General features: G+C 32.0%; 1 protein-coding gene across 1 annotated transcript in view; it reads left to right on the top strand.

Moving 5' to 3' along the window:
- Positions 1–18593, top strand: part of LOC143054442 (muscle, skeletal receptor tyrosine protein kinase-like) — a 54493-nt gene that overhangs the window by 12677 nt on the left and 23223 nt on the right. The window contains exons 3-7 of the mRNA XM_076227457.1: positions 6251–7228; positions 8361–8630; positions 16115–16426; positions 16715–16842; positions 18151–18343. Of these exons, the coding sequence (XP_076083572.1) occupies positions 6251–7228; positions 8361–8630; positions 16115–16426; positions 16715–16842; positions 18151–18343 (1881 nt within the window). The remainder of the gene's footprint in view (positions 1–6250; positions 7229–8360; positions 8631–16114; positions 16427–16714; positions 16843–18150; positions 18344–18593) is intronic.

The following is an 18593-nucleotide window of genomic DNA, read 5'->3' as shown; positions in this document are numbered from 1 at the left end:
GATAAACAAATTTTGTCACAACATCATTAAAGTGGAGTAAAAGTCTTATAGGATTGTAAGTATGTTTTATTTTATCACCTTGCACTTTCATGACTTGGCTGTGGTTTTCTACAGCAGTTTGTTCAAATTTCTGACCAGTTGAACGATTTAATTTTATAAAACAAATTGCAATTTGGTCAAAATTTTGAATGAATTGCAATTGGTGGAGAGCAACACTAACAGTCAACTCACTGTAAAATAACTATTTTCAATTGTGTTTGTCCCCAAAACGTCTTTGTTTAACCCAACCTCTGTGATGATTCACAAAAATCTCCACCTACAGAAACTTGTATTAATTAATAGTATCTATGACAGATACTTGTTCATCATTGACCATTTCACAGTCAGTATCTCCACTGGACACTTACACAGACAAAGGCCACAGATAATTAATAGATCATTACTGACCAGTGGTCACTCTACACTGGACAGTGGGGGTCCTCTGATTAGGATGTGTATTACCACTATTTATCATGTACTTATGTTCATAGAGCATCAATAAAAGGTTATAAATCCATGCTTAAACAATTAGTTAAACAGCTGAGTATACTGTATATCAACACTTCTATCAGGGAATATTGGTCTGGATGGGGGATTAATAGCTCTGTTTGTCAGTCATTGTTTTAGGGTGGTCTGATTATGATTTGTGGCAGGGAATGTTGTAAAATACAGTATGTCTTAGTGGAATGATATCATAAATACTGTCAAATATCAGTACCACATTTTGTCACTGAACACAGAATGGTATTTAGATAAAGGTAGACATTTATTTCTAATTACAGGCAAAATCATAACAATGATCAGAATCCTTTATTTGTTCCTATAGAACAAAGATTGACCAAACCTCATTGACACCAGGTGTCAGTATTCACAAAACCTAGCTTATTTCTAAGTATTTGTTTGTCCATTCAGGAATTTGTTGAGGATGTCTTAGATTACATATTTATAGGTAATATTTGTTGAATTTATTCACAAATCCTTTCTATAAGATATAAAGCTAAAGACTGTTAAAAACATCAGCAGAGCTTTCAAGGTTTTTGCTTGTCAGGTTGCTGTCTCTGTAGATAAATATATTGCATATCTTTTTGTTTTCCTTTTCTCTGCTATGAAATGATAACCTGTATTAGACTGTAATTACTAAACTAAAGGTGAGATATACATGTAGTTGATAGGTGTATGTAAGGTTTCATTTGTTCACTATGTAATGCCATGGGAAAATATTCAAAAAAAGTTCTTGTGCAATATAACCTGTAACTTGTAGGTGACCACACTCTAACATCAATCAATCACAAAAATATGCTGATCAACTATTTTATTAATTTATGCCATATATCAATTATTTTATTGGTTTATGCAAATCAATGATTTTATTGTTTTTTGCAAATCAATCATTTTATTGGTTTGAACAAGTCAATCAACCCTTTCTCTATGATTGCACTCTTATTGCATTGGTTTCAACTGTTTTTGACAAATTTGAAATTGTTTGTTTGCAATAATAAGAAAACATGCACAATTTCTAACCTACTATGGTTATATCCAACATTTAGGACACCCTTCACTGGTATAAGACACATTAAAGGAGACAAGAATTACTATATATTGTTATTGGCCATTATTATGTGAAGAATTATAAAGATAAATTGAATATCATCTACCCAGTGTAAATATGTTTATACTATTTGATGTATATAAAGTGGAGATAGGTATCAAAACCTTCAGTTTATCAGATATTATCCATCATTTCCCCACCATCATAAAAAGGTCAGTTAAAAATGAGTATCACATTCCCTAACCTGGCCAACATTTGACTTTTAGTGACCTCAGACATTTATATATAGAGAAATAAAGACCTGATAAGGCAATATAGAAAAATCTTGTATAAATAATTTGAAACTAAACAAATCAGTCATTTTAAGATTTTGGTAGCTCTTTATCCAAAAATATTGACATAGGTAGATATTATAAGAAGAAAGCTATAGACCAATTATTATTATTTCATTACATTTATTACTATGTACATTGGCCAAACTCCAGATCTCGTATAATATGAATTCCTTCTATAAACACTATCGTATTAGGATAAATCTGCCTATAAGTTCAACGTAACTGTTTTAATGCACGAGTAGATTTCTTTAAAGATTTCTTAATTTTATTATGAGTGGAATGTTAAATATGTCAGATGATCATAGACAACCAAATATAGGAACAAAAGATTTTAAGATTTTAAAATCGATCAATTGTGGTATTCAATAAAGTAAATAGTTTGTGATTGGTAATCGTATAGAGATACTGTAAATAACTTTGTACTCTCTAACCCTCTGTTTATTTTAAATGTGAGAACAAAAATGTTTATATATCATATAAATAATTGATTTCTTTTTAAATAGTTTTGATAACAGTTAGAACATTTCTATTACTGCTCCTGTTTAAATGGAATGATTAAAATATTTATTGTGTGGTTTTCTTAGTATGAAAAATATAAGAAAAACAAAAACACTGATAACCAATGAATTTGTAGAATACAGAAAAAGTAATCTAGCTGACTTTTCTGTTTTACTTGACAGAGACTTTTTGACTAACTACTTACAATATTCATTTGGCCTTTGAAATAATGCAGGTTTGACTTCATAAATTTTTAAGAACAAATGACACAATGCCAGTTTAATTATTGCTGTTTCAGAAAATGCTACATTGAAACAATGGTTTCAAAAATGCCAGCATTTATCTATTTAAGTATATGATTCTTAGGCGTTTCAGTGGCAATTATAACTAATACATATTCATAATTGATTTGATTTTATAAGTATTTCAAAAGTGTGCCTCAAATTTTTCATAGACAATATGATGATTGTCCCTGCTTTATTTTGAAAAACTCACCTTCAAAATTTCTGCTGAACTAATTAAACACTGAATTTATTCAACCTTTAAAACTTGAAATTGAGGGCAATACTTGCAATATCAGGTATATTTCAATTAATTTATGGTGGCAAATGATATGAAAAGGTTGAAGGTTAAAAGTGGATAATCCATTTGGTATATATACTATGAAATTTGATCTTTTATGCTAGAGAACATTTAACCTGTAATGGTATATAAATATGTAGAGGCATGCAGTACAGACAAATCGTCTCTTTAAAAAGATCATCCATCTTGTAAAACTGCACTAAAATGATGGAGTGTAGCAATTTTATCTTTGTTTATTGTAAAATATAAATGTTGTAAAAAATGACAGAAAATGATAAATTCGCTCCAACTTTCTTTTTGTTGAAATTAAATATGCTTACTTTAGACACAAAAAAAAATAGGTAAATGATGAATTTATTCAAATTTTCCTTTCTATTTCATGTAAATAAATGTCTATGTTATCTACATTGATGACACAGTTAGATGACAGGATAGAATTTATTGATACAAAATGTTTTTTTTATTACTTTTAAAAAATTCCTTTTAAAAAAAAATATGTCTTTTCAGATGTAATAAAATATTCTTACATCATGAAACACTTATGTGGTAATTTTTACCCTGCTCAAAATAGAAATTTTTGATGAACCCTTATGCTGTTCATGCAACAAAATGCTATTTAAAAAAAGACCTTAACTAGCTCTTTTTATATATAAAGGTATTGTTCTAGTGAGAAATCTATCAAGCTGAAAGTAAAACCCACAAAAATACTAAAAGTTTTACAGTCACATAATGTTCTTGCATATATGATTAAAATGATTTAAATTACATAACCTGAGACAATTATCTTATGACAATGTGAGTTATTTTATCCTATTTATTGAACTTTATGAACATTAGATACAATGATACTTGAAAAAAAATAATTTTTGACAACAGCTAAGGATTATGACCTGTTTCGTACCTCCCTGCTTATGCTCCCAATACCATCAACTGAGGGATATGATCTGTCATTCCCCCCTCTGATCATACTCCTAGCACCACCAGCTGAGGGTTGAATGTTTATTTCATTTCTTCTCATGCTCCATGTATTACAGTACCTGCTATCTGTTACAATCTGTTTTACTCCTTTCTGCTCATGCTCCTTGTATCCATCATCTTTTATTTTATGATGATTACCTCCTCTCTGCTCATGCTCCAAACATCATCAGCTAAGGATAATGAGCAATTTTCACCAGCTGAGTGTCATTGCCTCTTCTATATCTGCTCATTCTCCCAGCTCCGTCAGCTAAGCAGAGAGAGAGAACAGGCCATAACCCTTGGGGTGAAAGTTGCAATCTGAGCTGATGATGCTGGGAGATGACAGACAGGCATCTGGGCAGGCCATTTCCAAACAGGGTAGGTGCATTTACTCTTGAACAGTTCATCCAAAGCTTTTGAATTTTTGATATGTTGTTTCTGATGATAAAAATGGAGGTTAAGGTTAATATTGATGATTTTCACTTTCACCGTTCAGGAGTTACAGTTCTTGAAAGATTGAAAAATGATCTTTCCAGTCATGTCTGTGCTTTAACTAACCAAAGCTTTTCAAATTTTGATATGTTGTTACTGGTGACAAAATGGAGGTCAATATTGATGATTGTCACTTTTATTGTTCAGGAGTTATGGTCCTTGTGATATTGAAAAATGCCAGGACACAAATAAATGTCTAAAATATCCAGTTTGATGTCGCTCTGACAGCCTCTTGTTGTACTTATGTTAATTTTCCAGTGACTATTCAAAGTAGGTCATACATATATGGTAATTCTATTAAAGGTGTACTGTCTGTCTGACATGGTTTACTTGACTTGACCTTGTTTTCCTGAATTAGATAATCTCATAGATCAACAGGAGTAGGGACATTGTGTAAATCATGGAGGATTTACTCTTTTAATGTAATTGAAAGCATGTCATTGCAACTCTATGAAGATAAGCCATTGTCCACAGATTATTTTAACTTTACCTGATTTAGATGAGTAATTGTATTTTTGTGTTGATGCATAGGAGATGAAATATTTAACATTCCAGTCATATGTATGAGTTACCTGTATCTTTGATGATGAAGTATCCAGTTTTATTGTCATTTCTCGTCAAATTTCATCTTATGAACAAAATAAGTCAATTTCAAGTGAAGAAAACCAACTGATTATTTGGATGTATTATAATTAAAAGTTAAAAATACCAAAATATAAGAGTAAGATAAATTTTCACCTGTCTATACCTGTTTATTTATGACTATATGGTATGTAAAACACCCACTATCATGCCTTAACGACCTACCTGTATGGTCCTTTTGATCTTTACATTAACACCTGTGTAACAAGTATTTGTTGCTTGTCATAAAACTGATGATAAAATTGTTGAATATGAAATATTTTTAAATTCTTTCAAGGATTATTGTTGGTAATCTATACATTAAATGTGTATGGAAGATGACACTAACTATATGTACATTTTTATGTGGTTAATTTTCACTTATAATTTAAAATTTGTAAAGCAGAATGGGTGGTGAGGCTTTTACCAAAGTCTCTGCTTTTACTATGTGGGTGAACAGTTTAAAAAATTATGGCAAAAAAATGCAGTCTCAATGAAATATTTCTAAAGGACTAAACATATTAAACATACAACAGGATTCATTATGATAAGGAGATAAGATAATAAACATATTATAATATGCCTTTTGAAGTTTTTGTTTTTGTCATCTCCGAAATTAATTTTTCTACTAGTCCATTCTTGTTCCGAACTCATGCGATCACCTTGAAGTTTTCCAAAATTGACTTCCCTGTATACATTTTGTATTTAAAGGACTGACCTTGGTATTGGTTTAATTATAAATCACTTAATCTATTAAAATACATTCTATATATAAAATTGATAGCACTTTTAAATTTTGATGTTTTTCTGATTAAGCATCTTGACCATTTTTAAGTGTTTTTCCCCCCTGTTATATTTTCATTGTTACAAATTCTAGCTATTAACATGTACAATTACAGTCTGAATCTGACAACCTGTCAAAGAACAAATGAAACAAACATCTTATTATGTTAGTAGTGTTTCCTTGTATGTATGTGCTGATCCACTAGTAAAAATATCAAAATATATAAATAAACATGAGACCTAAAATAAGCCTATAAAACATTGAACTCTGACGGCTTGTATAACCCTGTAATTAATTTTCATGGCTATAAATAGCATCATCTTTAGCAACTAGGTCAAAGCATAAAGAATAAAATCATGAAATCATTTAATTAATTTAAAATTTGTATTTCAGACAGCAGGAAGTTAGAATGTTCCAACTGGAAAAGTGAAGCCATTCCATCGGGCCAGGAATTTGCCATTTACAAGAATGAAACCTGTCATGTTTGCTTGTGTAATGATGGATCCCCAAAGAATTGTAGAAAGATTACTTGTCCCTCTAAATGTTCAGACCTTGATGATTACAGTTTGTGCTGTCCAAAATGCTCTGAAATACTCAACACTAAAGCTTTGGAGGTTTCTACAAGTCTATCAGAGGTATCTAATATCACGTCAGATCAGTCTGAAAAAGAGCCTTCAAATCCACCAGAGATCACAGGAAAAATTATACCAGGCCAACATGAATCTCCACAAAAATATCAAAGTACATCTAACCAACCAGCTAAATCAGATACAGAAAAGACACCAGGAAAGACTGGGTTACAAAATGATGCTATTATCAATAATCCTCATGGAGACAATATTGACACTAAAACAATAAAACAGTTTGACCATACAACTAACCATGTTGATATGGTTAAAGGAGATGTCGTGTCAAATCAGAATTCTGTGGAAAATCAACCTGTTAAGATACCCACAATAGAATTGATCAATAACAAAAGTTCTGATGAAGTTGGGGAACATTTAGATGTAAAGATTGCTGGCAATGAGAGTTCTGTAGAAGTTAGGGAACATTTGGATGTAAAGTCTGAAGGCAACGAAACTTCTGTAGAAGTTGTGGAGCATTTAGATGTAAAGTCTGCTGGCAATGAAAGGGCTGTTGAGTCTATGGACAATTTGGATGTAAAGTCCCTAAGCAACAAAAGTTTTGTTGAAGTTGAGGAACATTTAGATGTAAAACCCCTAGGCAATGAAAGTTCTGTGGAAGAAACAGGACATTTAAATGAGAGTTTACAACAGAATTTGTTGAATCAAAGTTCTGGTGATCAAGAAGATGGAAATGCAACAGAAGATATTGTGACATCAGAGTTAACAACAACAAAACCAATGACTGGTAAGAAACTTAGACCAGGTTCATGTCATTGATCAAATATCCTGCAACATTAAAGTCAATGGTTTTCAGGATTAACAAATTTTCTAAATTGTTAAACAAAAGTAAAAATATGTCACCTACAATGCAAAACAAACAAACTTATAATGAAAACTATATTCCTTCCCAAACATTACAAATCTACTTTTAGTTTTATCATCAGTGGTTAAAATGATAATCCAACTCTCAAGATCAATTCTTCAGCAATTAAGCAGCAGTAGTACATGTAGTGCCAAAAGAAATTATTTACACATGGTTTGTCTCCAACCAAAATGAATGGCTACATTCATAGTGCTGTATCAGTTAACCTTGTATTCAGATGAAGAATGAAATATTGATTTTAAAACTGCAAATAAATAAAATTTGGAGTAAAAATAATAGTTACTATCATTAAAATTCATCATAAACTATTTTTTGGTGTTTTAACAAAGATTCTATGCCAATTTTATCAAAATAACTGATGAAAAAATATGGATGGGAGATTACTCAGGTTTGCAAATGTGATTTGTTAGGTTATCTACACTTGAAATAATATTATAATTATTTTTTTGTTGTTGTATCTAATGAATGGTTTTAAAATTTATCAAATGTTAGAGATTGATTGTTTATTAAAGTTAAAGCCAGAAGAAATTTTAAGAGAGATTCTTATCAAAATGAAAAAAAAAAAACATACTTCACTCTGAAATTACTACCAATTTACCTCCCAATCAAACTAAAATTACAAACGCACCCTTTTTGTAAGTATCAATTCTTTCGTTAACATTGTTGACTTGTGACTGCACGGCCAGATATTTGACATTGTCATCTAATGAAGTAATACAGATATAAACATAAACATATGCTTACATCCATTTCATTTAAAATATGATGGATAGTTGTCTCATTTGCAATCATACCATATCTCCTTATTTTTTTTATAATTATTTAGGTTTTTATTCAGAATAGCTTAAAACAAAATTTTCTAGTTTGATAAGAGAAGAGAATGATCATAATTTCATAAATATGCAGTTCTAGTTTCACTTCTGTTAAGACATTTTTGATTTTCAAAAATTTGAAAATTTAATTAATCAATACTATTGTCTATTTAATTTTATAGAAGTTCCAAACATAACATGTACGGACTGGAAGGGCCAGATTTTCCATTACGGAGAAGAATATGCTCCATACAAGGAGGATAATTGTAAATTATGTGCATGTGGTCGTGATTCTTCTAAACAATGTAGAACTGTACGAATCATTGAGTGTCCAGATAGGAACTGTACATACTATGTGTGGAAGATAGGGATGGATTGTTGTGAATATGAATGCATCAATGATCTTAAAGACATTAAAAAGGGGAGACCTATAAAGAAGTCTAGAAAGAGAAGTAAGTATAGCTGTAATGTTTGATGTTAGTGGTGGGAGGTGTATAGGTCTTCCACAGTTTTCAGGGAAAAGGTTTGTGTATCAATGATCTTAAAGACATTAAAAAGGGGAGACCTACTAAGAAGTTTAGAAAGAGAAGTAAGTATAGCTGTAATGTTTGATGTTAGTGGTGGGAGGTGTATAAGTCTTCCACAGTTTTCAGGGAAAAGGTTTGTGTATCAATGATCTTAAAGACATTAAAAAGGGGAGACCTACTAAGAAGTCTAGAAAGAGAAGTAAGTATAGCTGTTAAGTTAGATGTGAGTGGGGGGAGTGGTATTGTTCTTCAACAGTTTACAGGGGAAACAATTTATGCATCAATAATACCAGTGACATTAAAAAGGGGAGACCTATTAAAAAGTCTAGAAAGAGAAGTAAGTATAGCTGTTAAGTTAGATGTGAGTGGGGGGAGGGGTATTGTTCTTCAACAGTTTACAAGGGAAACAATTTATGTATAAATAATACCAGTGACATTAAAAAGGGGAGACCTATTAAAAAGTCTAGAAAGAGAAGTAAGTATAGCTGTTAAGTTAGATGTGAGTTGGGGGAGGGGTATTGTTCTTCAACAGTTTACAGGGGAAACAATTTATGTATCAATAATACCAGTGACATTAAAAAGGGGAGACCTATTAAAAAGTCTAGAAAGAGAAGTAAGTAAAGATGTTAAGTTTGATGTTAGTGGTGAGTCAAGTTTGATGTTAGTGGTGGGAGGTGTATGGTTCTTCCACATTATACAGGGGAAACTTTTATCCAAGTAAAGTAACAACAATAAGGATTTATAAGAACATCGTGTATAGATTTTTTTACACATTTTGTAGTTCATTAGAAGAAGGATGAATTACAAACAGTTAATAAAAAAATGTATTCCAACAAAATACACACGCGAAAAGGGGAAAGGTGATAAAATGATGGTTGACAAGCAAAATAAATCATGATACCTGAATTGATTTATTTGAATTGATTACTTGACGTTATTTAATGTCACGATTTTTCAATTTTGGTTTGTCTTAAAATTCCTCTAAGGAATCAATGATGCATGGATAATGTAAAAAAAATAAACTTGATCTCTCTTATCCAAAATTATTTTAGATTGGAAGCATTTGATTGAGAACCATCAGAAAAGTTATCCTTTATTATAGTATTTCCAATGTAATGTAAATAAAATTGAGAATGGAAATGGGGAATGTTTCAAAGAGACAACAACCCGACCATAGAGCAAACAACAGCCGAAGACCACCAATAAGTCTTCAACGCAGCGAGAAAGTGCCTTTTCTTTGGTTACATTAAAGTATTAATGATATTGTTTATTCCCCTTTCCCATTTTCTTGTCTAAGTAATATTGATATCATATGTCAGTGGGTGTGTTTGAAGCTTATTCCCCTTTCCCAAAGTCTTGTCTAAGTAATATTGATACCATATATGTTAGTGGGTGTGTTTGATGATTATTCCCCTTTCCCATGGTCTTGTCTTAGTAATATTGATACCAAACATGTTAGTGAGTGTGTTTGATGATTATTCCTCTTTCCCATGGTCTTGTCGTAGTAATATTGATACCATATATGTTAGTGGGTGTGTTTGAAGCTTATTCCCCTTTCCCATAGTCTTGTCTAAGTAATATTGATATCATATATATATGTCAGTGGGTGTGTTTGAAGCTTATTCCCCTTTCCCATAGTCTTGTCTAAGTAATATTGATATCATATGTATGTCAGTGGGTGTGTTTGAAGCTTATTCCCCTTTCCCATAGTCTTGTCTAAGTAATATTGATATCATATATATGTCAGTGGGTGTGTTTGAAGCTTATTCCCCTTTCCCATAGTCTTGTCTAAGTAATATTGATATCATATGTATGTCAGTGGGTGTGTTTGAAGCTTATTCCCCTTTCCCAAAGTATTGTCTAAGTAATATTGATATCATATATATGTCAGTGGGTGTGTTTGAATCTTATTCCCCTTTTCCATAGTCTTGTCTAAGTAAAATTGATATCATATGTATGTCAGTGGGTGTGTTTGATGATTATTCCCCTTTCCCAAAGTCTTGTCTAAGTAATATTGATATCTTTATGTTAGTGGGTGTGTTTGAAGCTTATTCCCCTTTCGCATGGTCTCATCTAGGTAATATTGATACCATACATGTTAGTAGGTGTGTTTGATGATTATTCCCCTTTCCCATGGTCTTGTCTTAGTAATATTGATACCAAACATGTTAGTGAGTGTGTTTGATGATTATTCCTCTTTCCCATGGTCTTGTCTAAGTAATATTGATACCATATATGTTAGTGTGTTTGATGATTATTCCCCTTTCCCATGGTCTTGTCTTAGTAGTATTGATACCATACATGTTACTGAGTGTGTTTCATGATTATTCCCCTTTCCCATGGTCTTGTCTAAGTAATATTGATACCATATATGTTAGTGAGTGTGTTTGATGATTATTCCCCTTTCCCATGGTCTTGTCTTAGTAGTATTGATACCATACATGTTACTGAGTGTGTTTGATGATTATTCCCCTTTCCCATGGTCTTGTCTTAGTAATATTGATACGATACATGTTACTGAGTGTGTTTCATGATTATTCCCCTTTCCCATGGTCTTGTCTTAGTAATATTGATACCAAACATGTTAGTGAGTGTGTTTGATGATTATTCCCCTTTCCCATGGTCTTGTCTTAGTAGTATTGATACCATACATGTTAGTGAGTGTGTTTCATGATTATTCCCCTTTCCCATGGTCTTGTCTTAGTAATATTGATACCAAACATGTTAGTGAGTGTGTTTGATGATTATTCCTCTTTCCCATGGTCTTGTCTAAGTAATATTGATACCATATATGTTACTGAGTGTGTTTCATGATTATTCCCCTTTCCCATGGTCTTGTCTTAGTAATATTGATACCAAACATGTTAGTGAGTGTGTTTGATGATTATTCCTCTTTCCCATGGTCTTGTCTAAGTAATATTGATACCATATATGTTACTGAGTGTGTTTCATGATTATTCCCCTTTCCCATGGTCTTGTCTTAGTAATATTGATACCAAACATGTTAGTGAGTGTGTTTGATGATTATTCCTCTTTTCCATAGTCTTGTCTAAGTAAAATTGATATCATATGTATGTCAGTGGGTGTGTTTGATGATTATTCCCCTTTCCCAAAGTCTTGTCTAAGTAATATTGATATCTTTATGTTAGTGGGTGTGTTTGAAGCTTATTCCCCTTTCGCATGGTCTCATCTAGGTAATATTGATACCATACATGTTAGTAGGTGTGTTTGATGATTATTCCCCTTTCCCATGGTCTTGTCTTAGTAATATTGATACCAAACATGTTAGTGAGTGTGTTTGATGATTATTCCTCTTTCCCATGGTCTTGTCTAAGTAATATTGATACCATATATGTTAGTGTGTTTGAAGCTTATTCCCCTTTCGCATGGTCTCATCTAGGTAATATTGATACGATACATGTTAGTGAGTGTGTTTGATGATTATTCCCCTTTCCCATGGTCTTGTCTAAGTAATATTGATACCATATATGTTAGTGAGTGTGTTTGATGATTATTCCCCTTTCCCATGGTCTTGTCTTAGTAGTATTGATACCATACATGTTACTGAGTGTGTTTCATGATTATTCCCCTTTCCCATGGTCTTGTCTTAGTAATATTGATACCAAACATGTTAGTGAGTGTGTTTGATGATTATTCCTCTTTCCCATGGTCTTGTCTTAGTAATATTGATACCATACATGTTAGTAGGTGTGTTTGATGATTATTCCCCTTTCCCATGGTCTTGTCTTAGTAGTATTGATACCATACATGTTACTGAGTGTGTTTCATGATTATTCCCCTTTCCCATGGTCTTGTCTTAGTAGTATTGATACCAAACATGTTAGTGAGTGTGTTTGATGATTATTCCTCTTTCCCATAGTCTTGTCTTAGTAATATTGATACCATACATGTTAGTAGGTGTGTTTGATGATTATTCCCCTTTCCCATGGTCTTGTCTTAGTAATATTGATACCAAACATGTTAGTGAGTGTGTTTGATGATTATTCCTCTTTCCCATAGTCTTGTCTAAGTAATATTGATACCATACATGTTAGTAGGTGTGTTTGATGATTATTCCCCTTTCCCATGGTCTTGTCTTAGTAATATTGATACCATATATGTTAGTGGGTGTGTTTGATGATTATTCCCCTTTCCCATAGTCTTGTCTAAGTAATATTGATACCATACATGTTAGTAGGTGTGTTTGATGATTATTCCCCTTTCCCATGGTCTTGTCTTAGTAATATTGATACCATATATGTTAGTGGGTGTGTTTGATGATTATTCCTCTTTCCCATGGTCTTGTCTTAGTAGTATTGATACCATATATGTTACTGAGTGTGTTTGATGATTATTCCCCTTTCCCATGGTCTTGTCTTAGTAGTATTGATACCATACATGTTACTGAGTGTGTTTCATGATTATTCCCCTTTCCCATGGTCTTGTCTTAGTAATATTGATACCAAACATGTTAGTGAGTGTGTTTGATGATTATTCCTCTTTCCCATAGTCTTGTCTAAGTAATATTGATACCATACATGTTAGTAGGTGTGTTTGATGATTATTCCCCTTTCCCATGGTCTTGTCTTAGTAATATTGATACCATATATGTTAGTGGGTGTGTTTGATGATTATTCCTCTTTCCCATGGTCTTGTCTTAGTAGTATTGATACCATATATGTTACTGAGTGTGTTTGATGATTATTCCCCTTTCCCATGGTCTTGCCTTAGTAATATTGATATCTATATGTTAGTGGGTGTGTTTGATGATTATTAAGTATACTGTAAAAGGCAATAAAGGAGAATACTATGACACTTTTCTACAAAATTGTTAAATTTATATGCATTTAATTGCAAAGTAAAAATCACAACCAAAAGAATGCTTTAATGAAGGAAATTTGAAAAGACATATGAACTTTAAGTATCATAGGGTCATTTGTCATAAATTTTTCTTTTTGAAGTATTTTATAGTCCATGTAGAAAGTGAAATATGGATAGGTTGTTTGTGAAGAATATTTCTTTTCTTCACTTCAAAGAAGCTATAAAATGAAATAAAAATCTACCCGGTTTATCGGAATATTAGCATAATAAACTTAATGAGACAGAAAAGTCACCTATCCTGTGTTTATATACCCTGTTCTGAAAATCTTTTCACTTTTAAATTAAAATCAGATTGAAAAGAAAGTAATATATTTGCATTTTAAGGTGTTATTCATTGTGGGATAATTGCAAATGCTATATCTTTTTCTTATTCAGATATCTATTTGAAATTCTGATCATGAATTTGTTGTTGAATATTTGTGAAGAGTTTTAATTTATAGTTTTACTTATTTCTTTTGAGTGATGTTCATTTATGAAGAGTTTGTATTGTAACATACATATTCAGAACAAATTTGAGTAGATAGATCTGTTATTTACTTTTACAATTCACGATAAACTGTCTGAATAGAACTTTCAAATATCCCTATTATAGTATAAAGGCCTTTAGTAAAGATCTTTTTGTATAGACCCTTCTCTTTTATCATTAGATATTTTTCACTTGAAGGTCAGCTATAGAATTTATTCCTAAACTCAAATTAAGTGATTTTTCTCTCAGCTTTCAACAAGAAAGCTAAAATGATATTGTCATAAAAAATGTAAGCATGAAAGCTGTCACTGGTTCCCTGTTCATGTATCAGTTGTAAACACATGGAATTGCTAGAAAAATCAGATTTAATCTCAATGGATGCTGCTCATTAGATTGATTGATTGATTGGTGGTGTTTTAACGCCACATTTGGGCTATTTCGTGGTGGCCAGTTTTTATTTGTGGAGGAAGCTGGATTGCCAAGAGAAAACCAGGGACCTTTGATAGGAAACTGACAATCCTAGTCAATGAAGATTGGAGTTTGGATTTGAACTCACAACCTCAGTGATGACTGGCTAGTGATAACAGTAGTAGAACTACTTTGACTACTAGACTACCGAGGTCCCCCTGCCCAAGTGATAACTTAGCTACTAATATCAAATATGTGTTATTTGAATTGGTTGATTTGGTTCTTAAATGTGCCTTAATTAATTAAAACCAACTGAAATTACCAAATCTTAAGTGTTGTTTACTTTGAAGTCATATATGCTAGATAATACAACCAATAGGACCATCATTTGTTGAAGGTGATAATTAAAAGGGAATGCTGAGAACCAATAAAAAAATGCTCCTACAAATTTTCTAACAAGGCTGACATTGTGAGGGAGGTTTACGTTGAACATTTTGAGAAATACCTAGTAAACCTTTCAGCAAGGCCTTTGATTTGAATTCATCTCTGAACTTGATGTTCACTGAATGCAATACTACATGACATGAAGTAAATAGGAGTTATCTCCCATTGTATTGTCATTCATGATTTTCTTTTTTTCATAACAAAATCTTAGTGTAATGTTTTGTGTATATGCATATCATGCTGCCCATCAATTAAAGACCCTTGATTAATTTGAATTTGTTTTTTTGCTAAGTCAACCCATAGAATTACCTTAAAGATTGATTGTTTAAGTACAATATAATCTGCTCGGTAAAGGATATGTCATTGCTTTTAACAGTCTGATGTGTTACTTAGATGATAATTTGATCTTAGATATAGAGAAATTTACAGTGTTACACTTGTTAATATTTAATATTAGTCATTTAAGTTATAAACAACTTTCCAAATAATTTCTATTTAAAAGCTTTTAGCACACACCTGCCAAAATTTACTTTATAAAATTTCACAGACATTTATAAAAAGTTTAATATTCAAAATGAATAAATATGTTTTAACTTAACATCTTGATGCGTGGAGAAAATGAGGAGGATTTTTTTGTTTGGAAATAGTTGTTTTAACCACAAATAAGCTATAGAAGTTTCTGTCTTTTCCAGTATAAATGTACATCTTATTATTACAGGTTAAATTACTATAGTTATGGAATTATAAGTTTTTTCTATGGTCAGGTTGTTGTCTCTTTGACACATTCCCCATTTCCATTCTCAATTTTATTAGGTGCACCTATTGCATAGTAAAATTAAGAATGAAAATATAGTTCTTCTGGAAGGTATCATTCTTTGGTTGAAAAAGTACTCAACTTTTGAACTCTATAAAAAATAGAATTTAAAGATGACAGTTTAGTTTGAATAGCTTCTTTATGGAGTTTTTTTGGCTTTTTGCCTTTGATCCGGTTGAAGAAATTGTTTAATTTTTAATATTAAAATAAGGAGATGTGATTTGATTTTAGGTGAGATGACTAATCCTGCGATAACTGAAAGATAATAATGTAAACAACTACAAGTCTTTCAACTAATTAGAAATTATTGATACATGATCCTTAATATTCATTCATGATATATATATATTTAAAAGCAAAATTCTCAATTATTTATATTTTTTATTTTTTTTTCAGAATTAGAAATAATTAAGCCACCAAAGAATGCCACTGTATCAGCTGATTACAGCCACACCTTTCACTGTAGAGCTAACAAACGTACAAACTCCCATCATCATGTACTATATAAATGGTTCAAGGATGGGGAGAGAATAAAAGATAGATTTAGCCGAGATGAAGATACTGGCCATGCTAAGTATGACATAAATAAAAAGACAGGAAGTTTGAAGATTATACATGTGCATGTGAAGGACAGAGGAGAATACCACTGCAAAGTCAAACATGGCAATGAAACAGTTATCTCTCATAAAGTCTTCTTAGAAGTTCAAGGTTAGTTTTTAGGGGTCAACCATGAAAAAGAAACATAGTCTTATAAGATGCACTAGTATTGAATTCATTTCAAATTTAGATAGTTTATTACTTCTAGTTATTAAACTTTGACTATATTCCAGTTCATCTTTTAATTTTTAGTTATAGAGTATCCAGTCAAATCTACTATACAAAAATTGTTTTGAAGCAAAGTGCAGTAACTAGTAACAAATATATCATTCATTTGAGAATGTTGTCAGCTAACAGAAAATCAACTGTTTCATCAATTTCAAATAAATTTGTTTTCAGTGCCAGTTAAGTTTGTTGGACTGATACCCTATAACCGAACTGTAAAGTGTGGGAACCCAGTACAGCTGGTCTGTAATGTAGCAGGGATACCAGTACCAACAATGATCTGGAGCAAAAATGGAGTAGAGGTATAAACTGATATAAATATGTAGTTCTAGGGAAACCCCATATCAATCAAACATATCTAATTACCTTATTTTTCATAGAGGGTAAATATACAAAGTCAGCAATCCATGCTTTCTTGAAGCTTTTAAATCTTACTGCTGTATTTTTATGCCCCACCTACGATAGTAGAGGGGCATTATGTTTTCTGGTCTGTGGCTCCGTTCGTCCGTCCGTCCGTCCATCTGTGGTTCCGTTCGTCCGTCCGTCCGTCCATCTGTGGTTCCGTTCGTCCGTCCAGGTTAAAGTTTTTGGTCAAGGTAGTTTTTGATGAAGCTGAAGTCCAATCAACTTGAAACTTAGTACACTTGTTGCTTATGAGATGATCTTTCTAATTTTTAAGCCAAATTAGACTTTTGACCCCAATTTCACGGTCCACTGAACATAGAAAAGGAAAGTGGGAGTTTCAGGTTAAAGTTTTTAGTCAAGGTAGTTTTTGATGAAGCTGAAGTCCAATCAACTTGAAACTTAGTACACTTGTTGCTTATGATGTGATCTTTCTAATTTTAATGCCAAATTAGATAATTACCCAATTTCACGGTCCATGGAACATGGAAAAGGATAGTGCGAGTGGGGCATCTGTGTACTTTGGACACATTCTTGTTGAGATTTACCTTAAGTTTACATTTATTAAACCACATTTGGTATTGCATTCACCTTGTCTTTTTGTCCATCGGTGTGCTTGTCTCTCAGTTGGGATGTCTTTTTGTCAAACAAATACTTTTCTTCTACTTTTCTAATGAACTTCTGAACAGAATGTATTCATATTTGGTTAGCAGGGTGATAGTGACGAGTTAAAACCTTTTTGGCACTTTTCTGATTGCTGATTCTTTGAATTTTTTCAAAATGTCAAATAAAACTTGATTTTTTGGTCACACATTACTATTCAACAGGCAGTACTGTATATTTGGTAAGCAGCTTAACAGTATATTAAGAGTTGTACACTTTTAGTTCTGACCGGTACCTATTTCCTGTCCGACATTGTTATCTTAGTACACTTTTAGTTCTGCCAGGTACCTATTTCCTGTCCGACATTGTTATCTTAGGGATAATGAATACAATATTCTTAAGAAGTTTTCAAATAAGAAATAGAATTTTAGCTTTCATAGGACTAAATGACCTATACCGTGTACAATTTGAAATAAACATTTAAAAAATAGTATTTATTCTATAATTTGGATCTCTGAAACCAACTTTTAGTTTAGAACTTAGTTCCAGTTTAATCATAGTGTCTTATTTAAAGCAATGTTTTTAGAAAGACTTGTCCTTTTTAGCTTGGAAGCACGCCCCCTGAGGGGATCTCTATCTACACAACTGTACAAGGCAATGATGTTCTGTCACGACTCCTCGTCAAGAATGTGACAGAGACCAGTAGGTATGGATGTAGAGCATACAACAAACCTAAATCACCTCCTGGTAAACTAGCCATAGTCAGACAAGATGTACAGGTTACTATGATGTGTTCTGGTACGTATACAATTATGTCTTACAGCCTCTTTTTTCCAGTCCAGCTATTCTTGACATCATACATTATTTGTTTTAAAATTAAACGGACTAGTTAAGAATAAGATGGACTACTTTGAAATTAGATGGACAAGATGGAGATGAGATGGACAAGTTTAAATTAAGATGGACTAGTTTAAATTAGATGGACTAGTTTAAATTTAGATGGACTAGTTTAATATTGGATGGACTAGTTTGTTTTTAATCGAAACTG

This window comes from Mytilus galloprovincialis, chromosome 1, assembly GCF_965363235.1.
Source record: "Mytilus galloprovincialis chromosome 1, xbMytGall1.hap1.1, whole genome shotgun sequence".
Taxonomy (NCBI): Eukaryota; Metazoa; Mollusca; class Bivalvia; order Mytilida; family Mytilidae; genus Mytilus; species Mytilus galloprovincialis.
The sequence above is the reverse complement of the archived record's forward strand: the minus strand, read 5'-3'. Positions and strand labels throughout refer to the sequence as shown.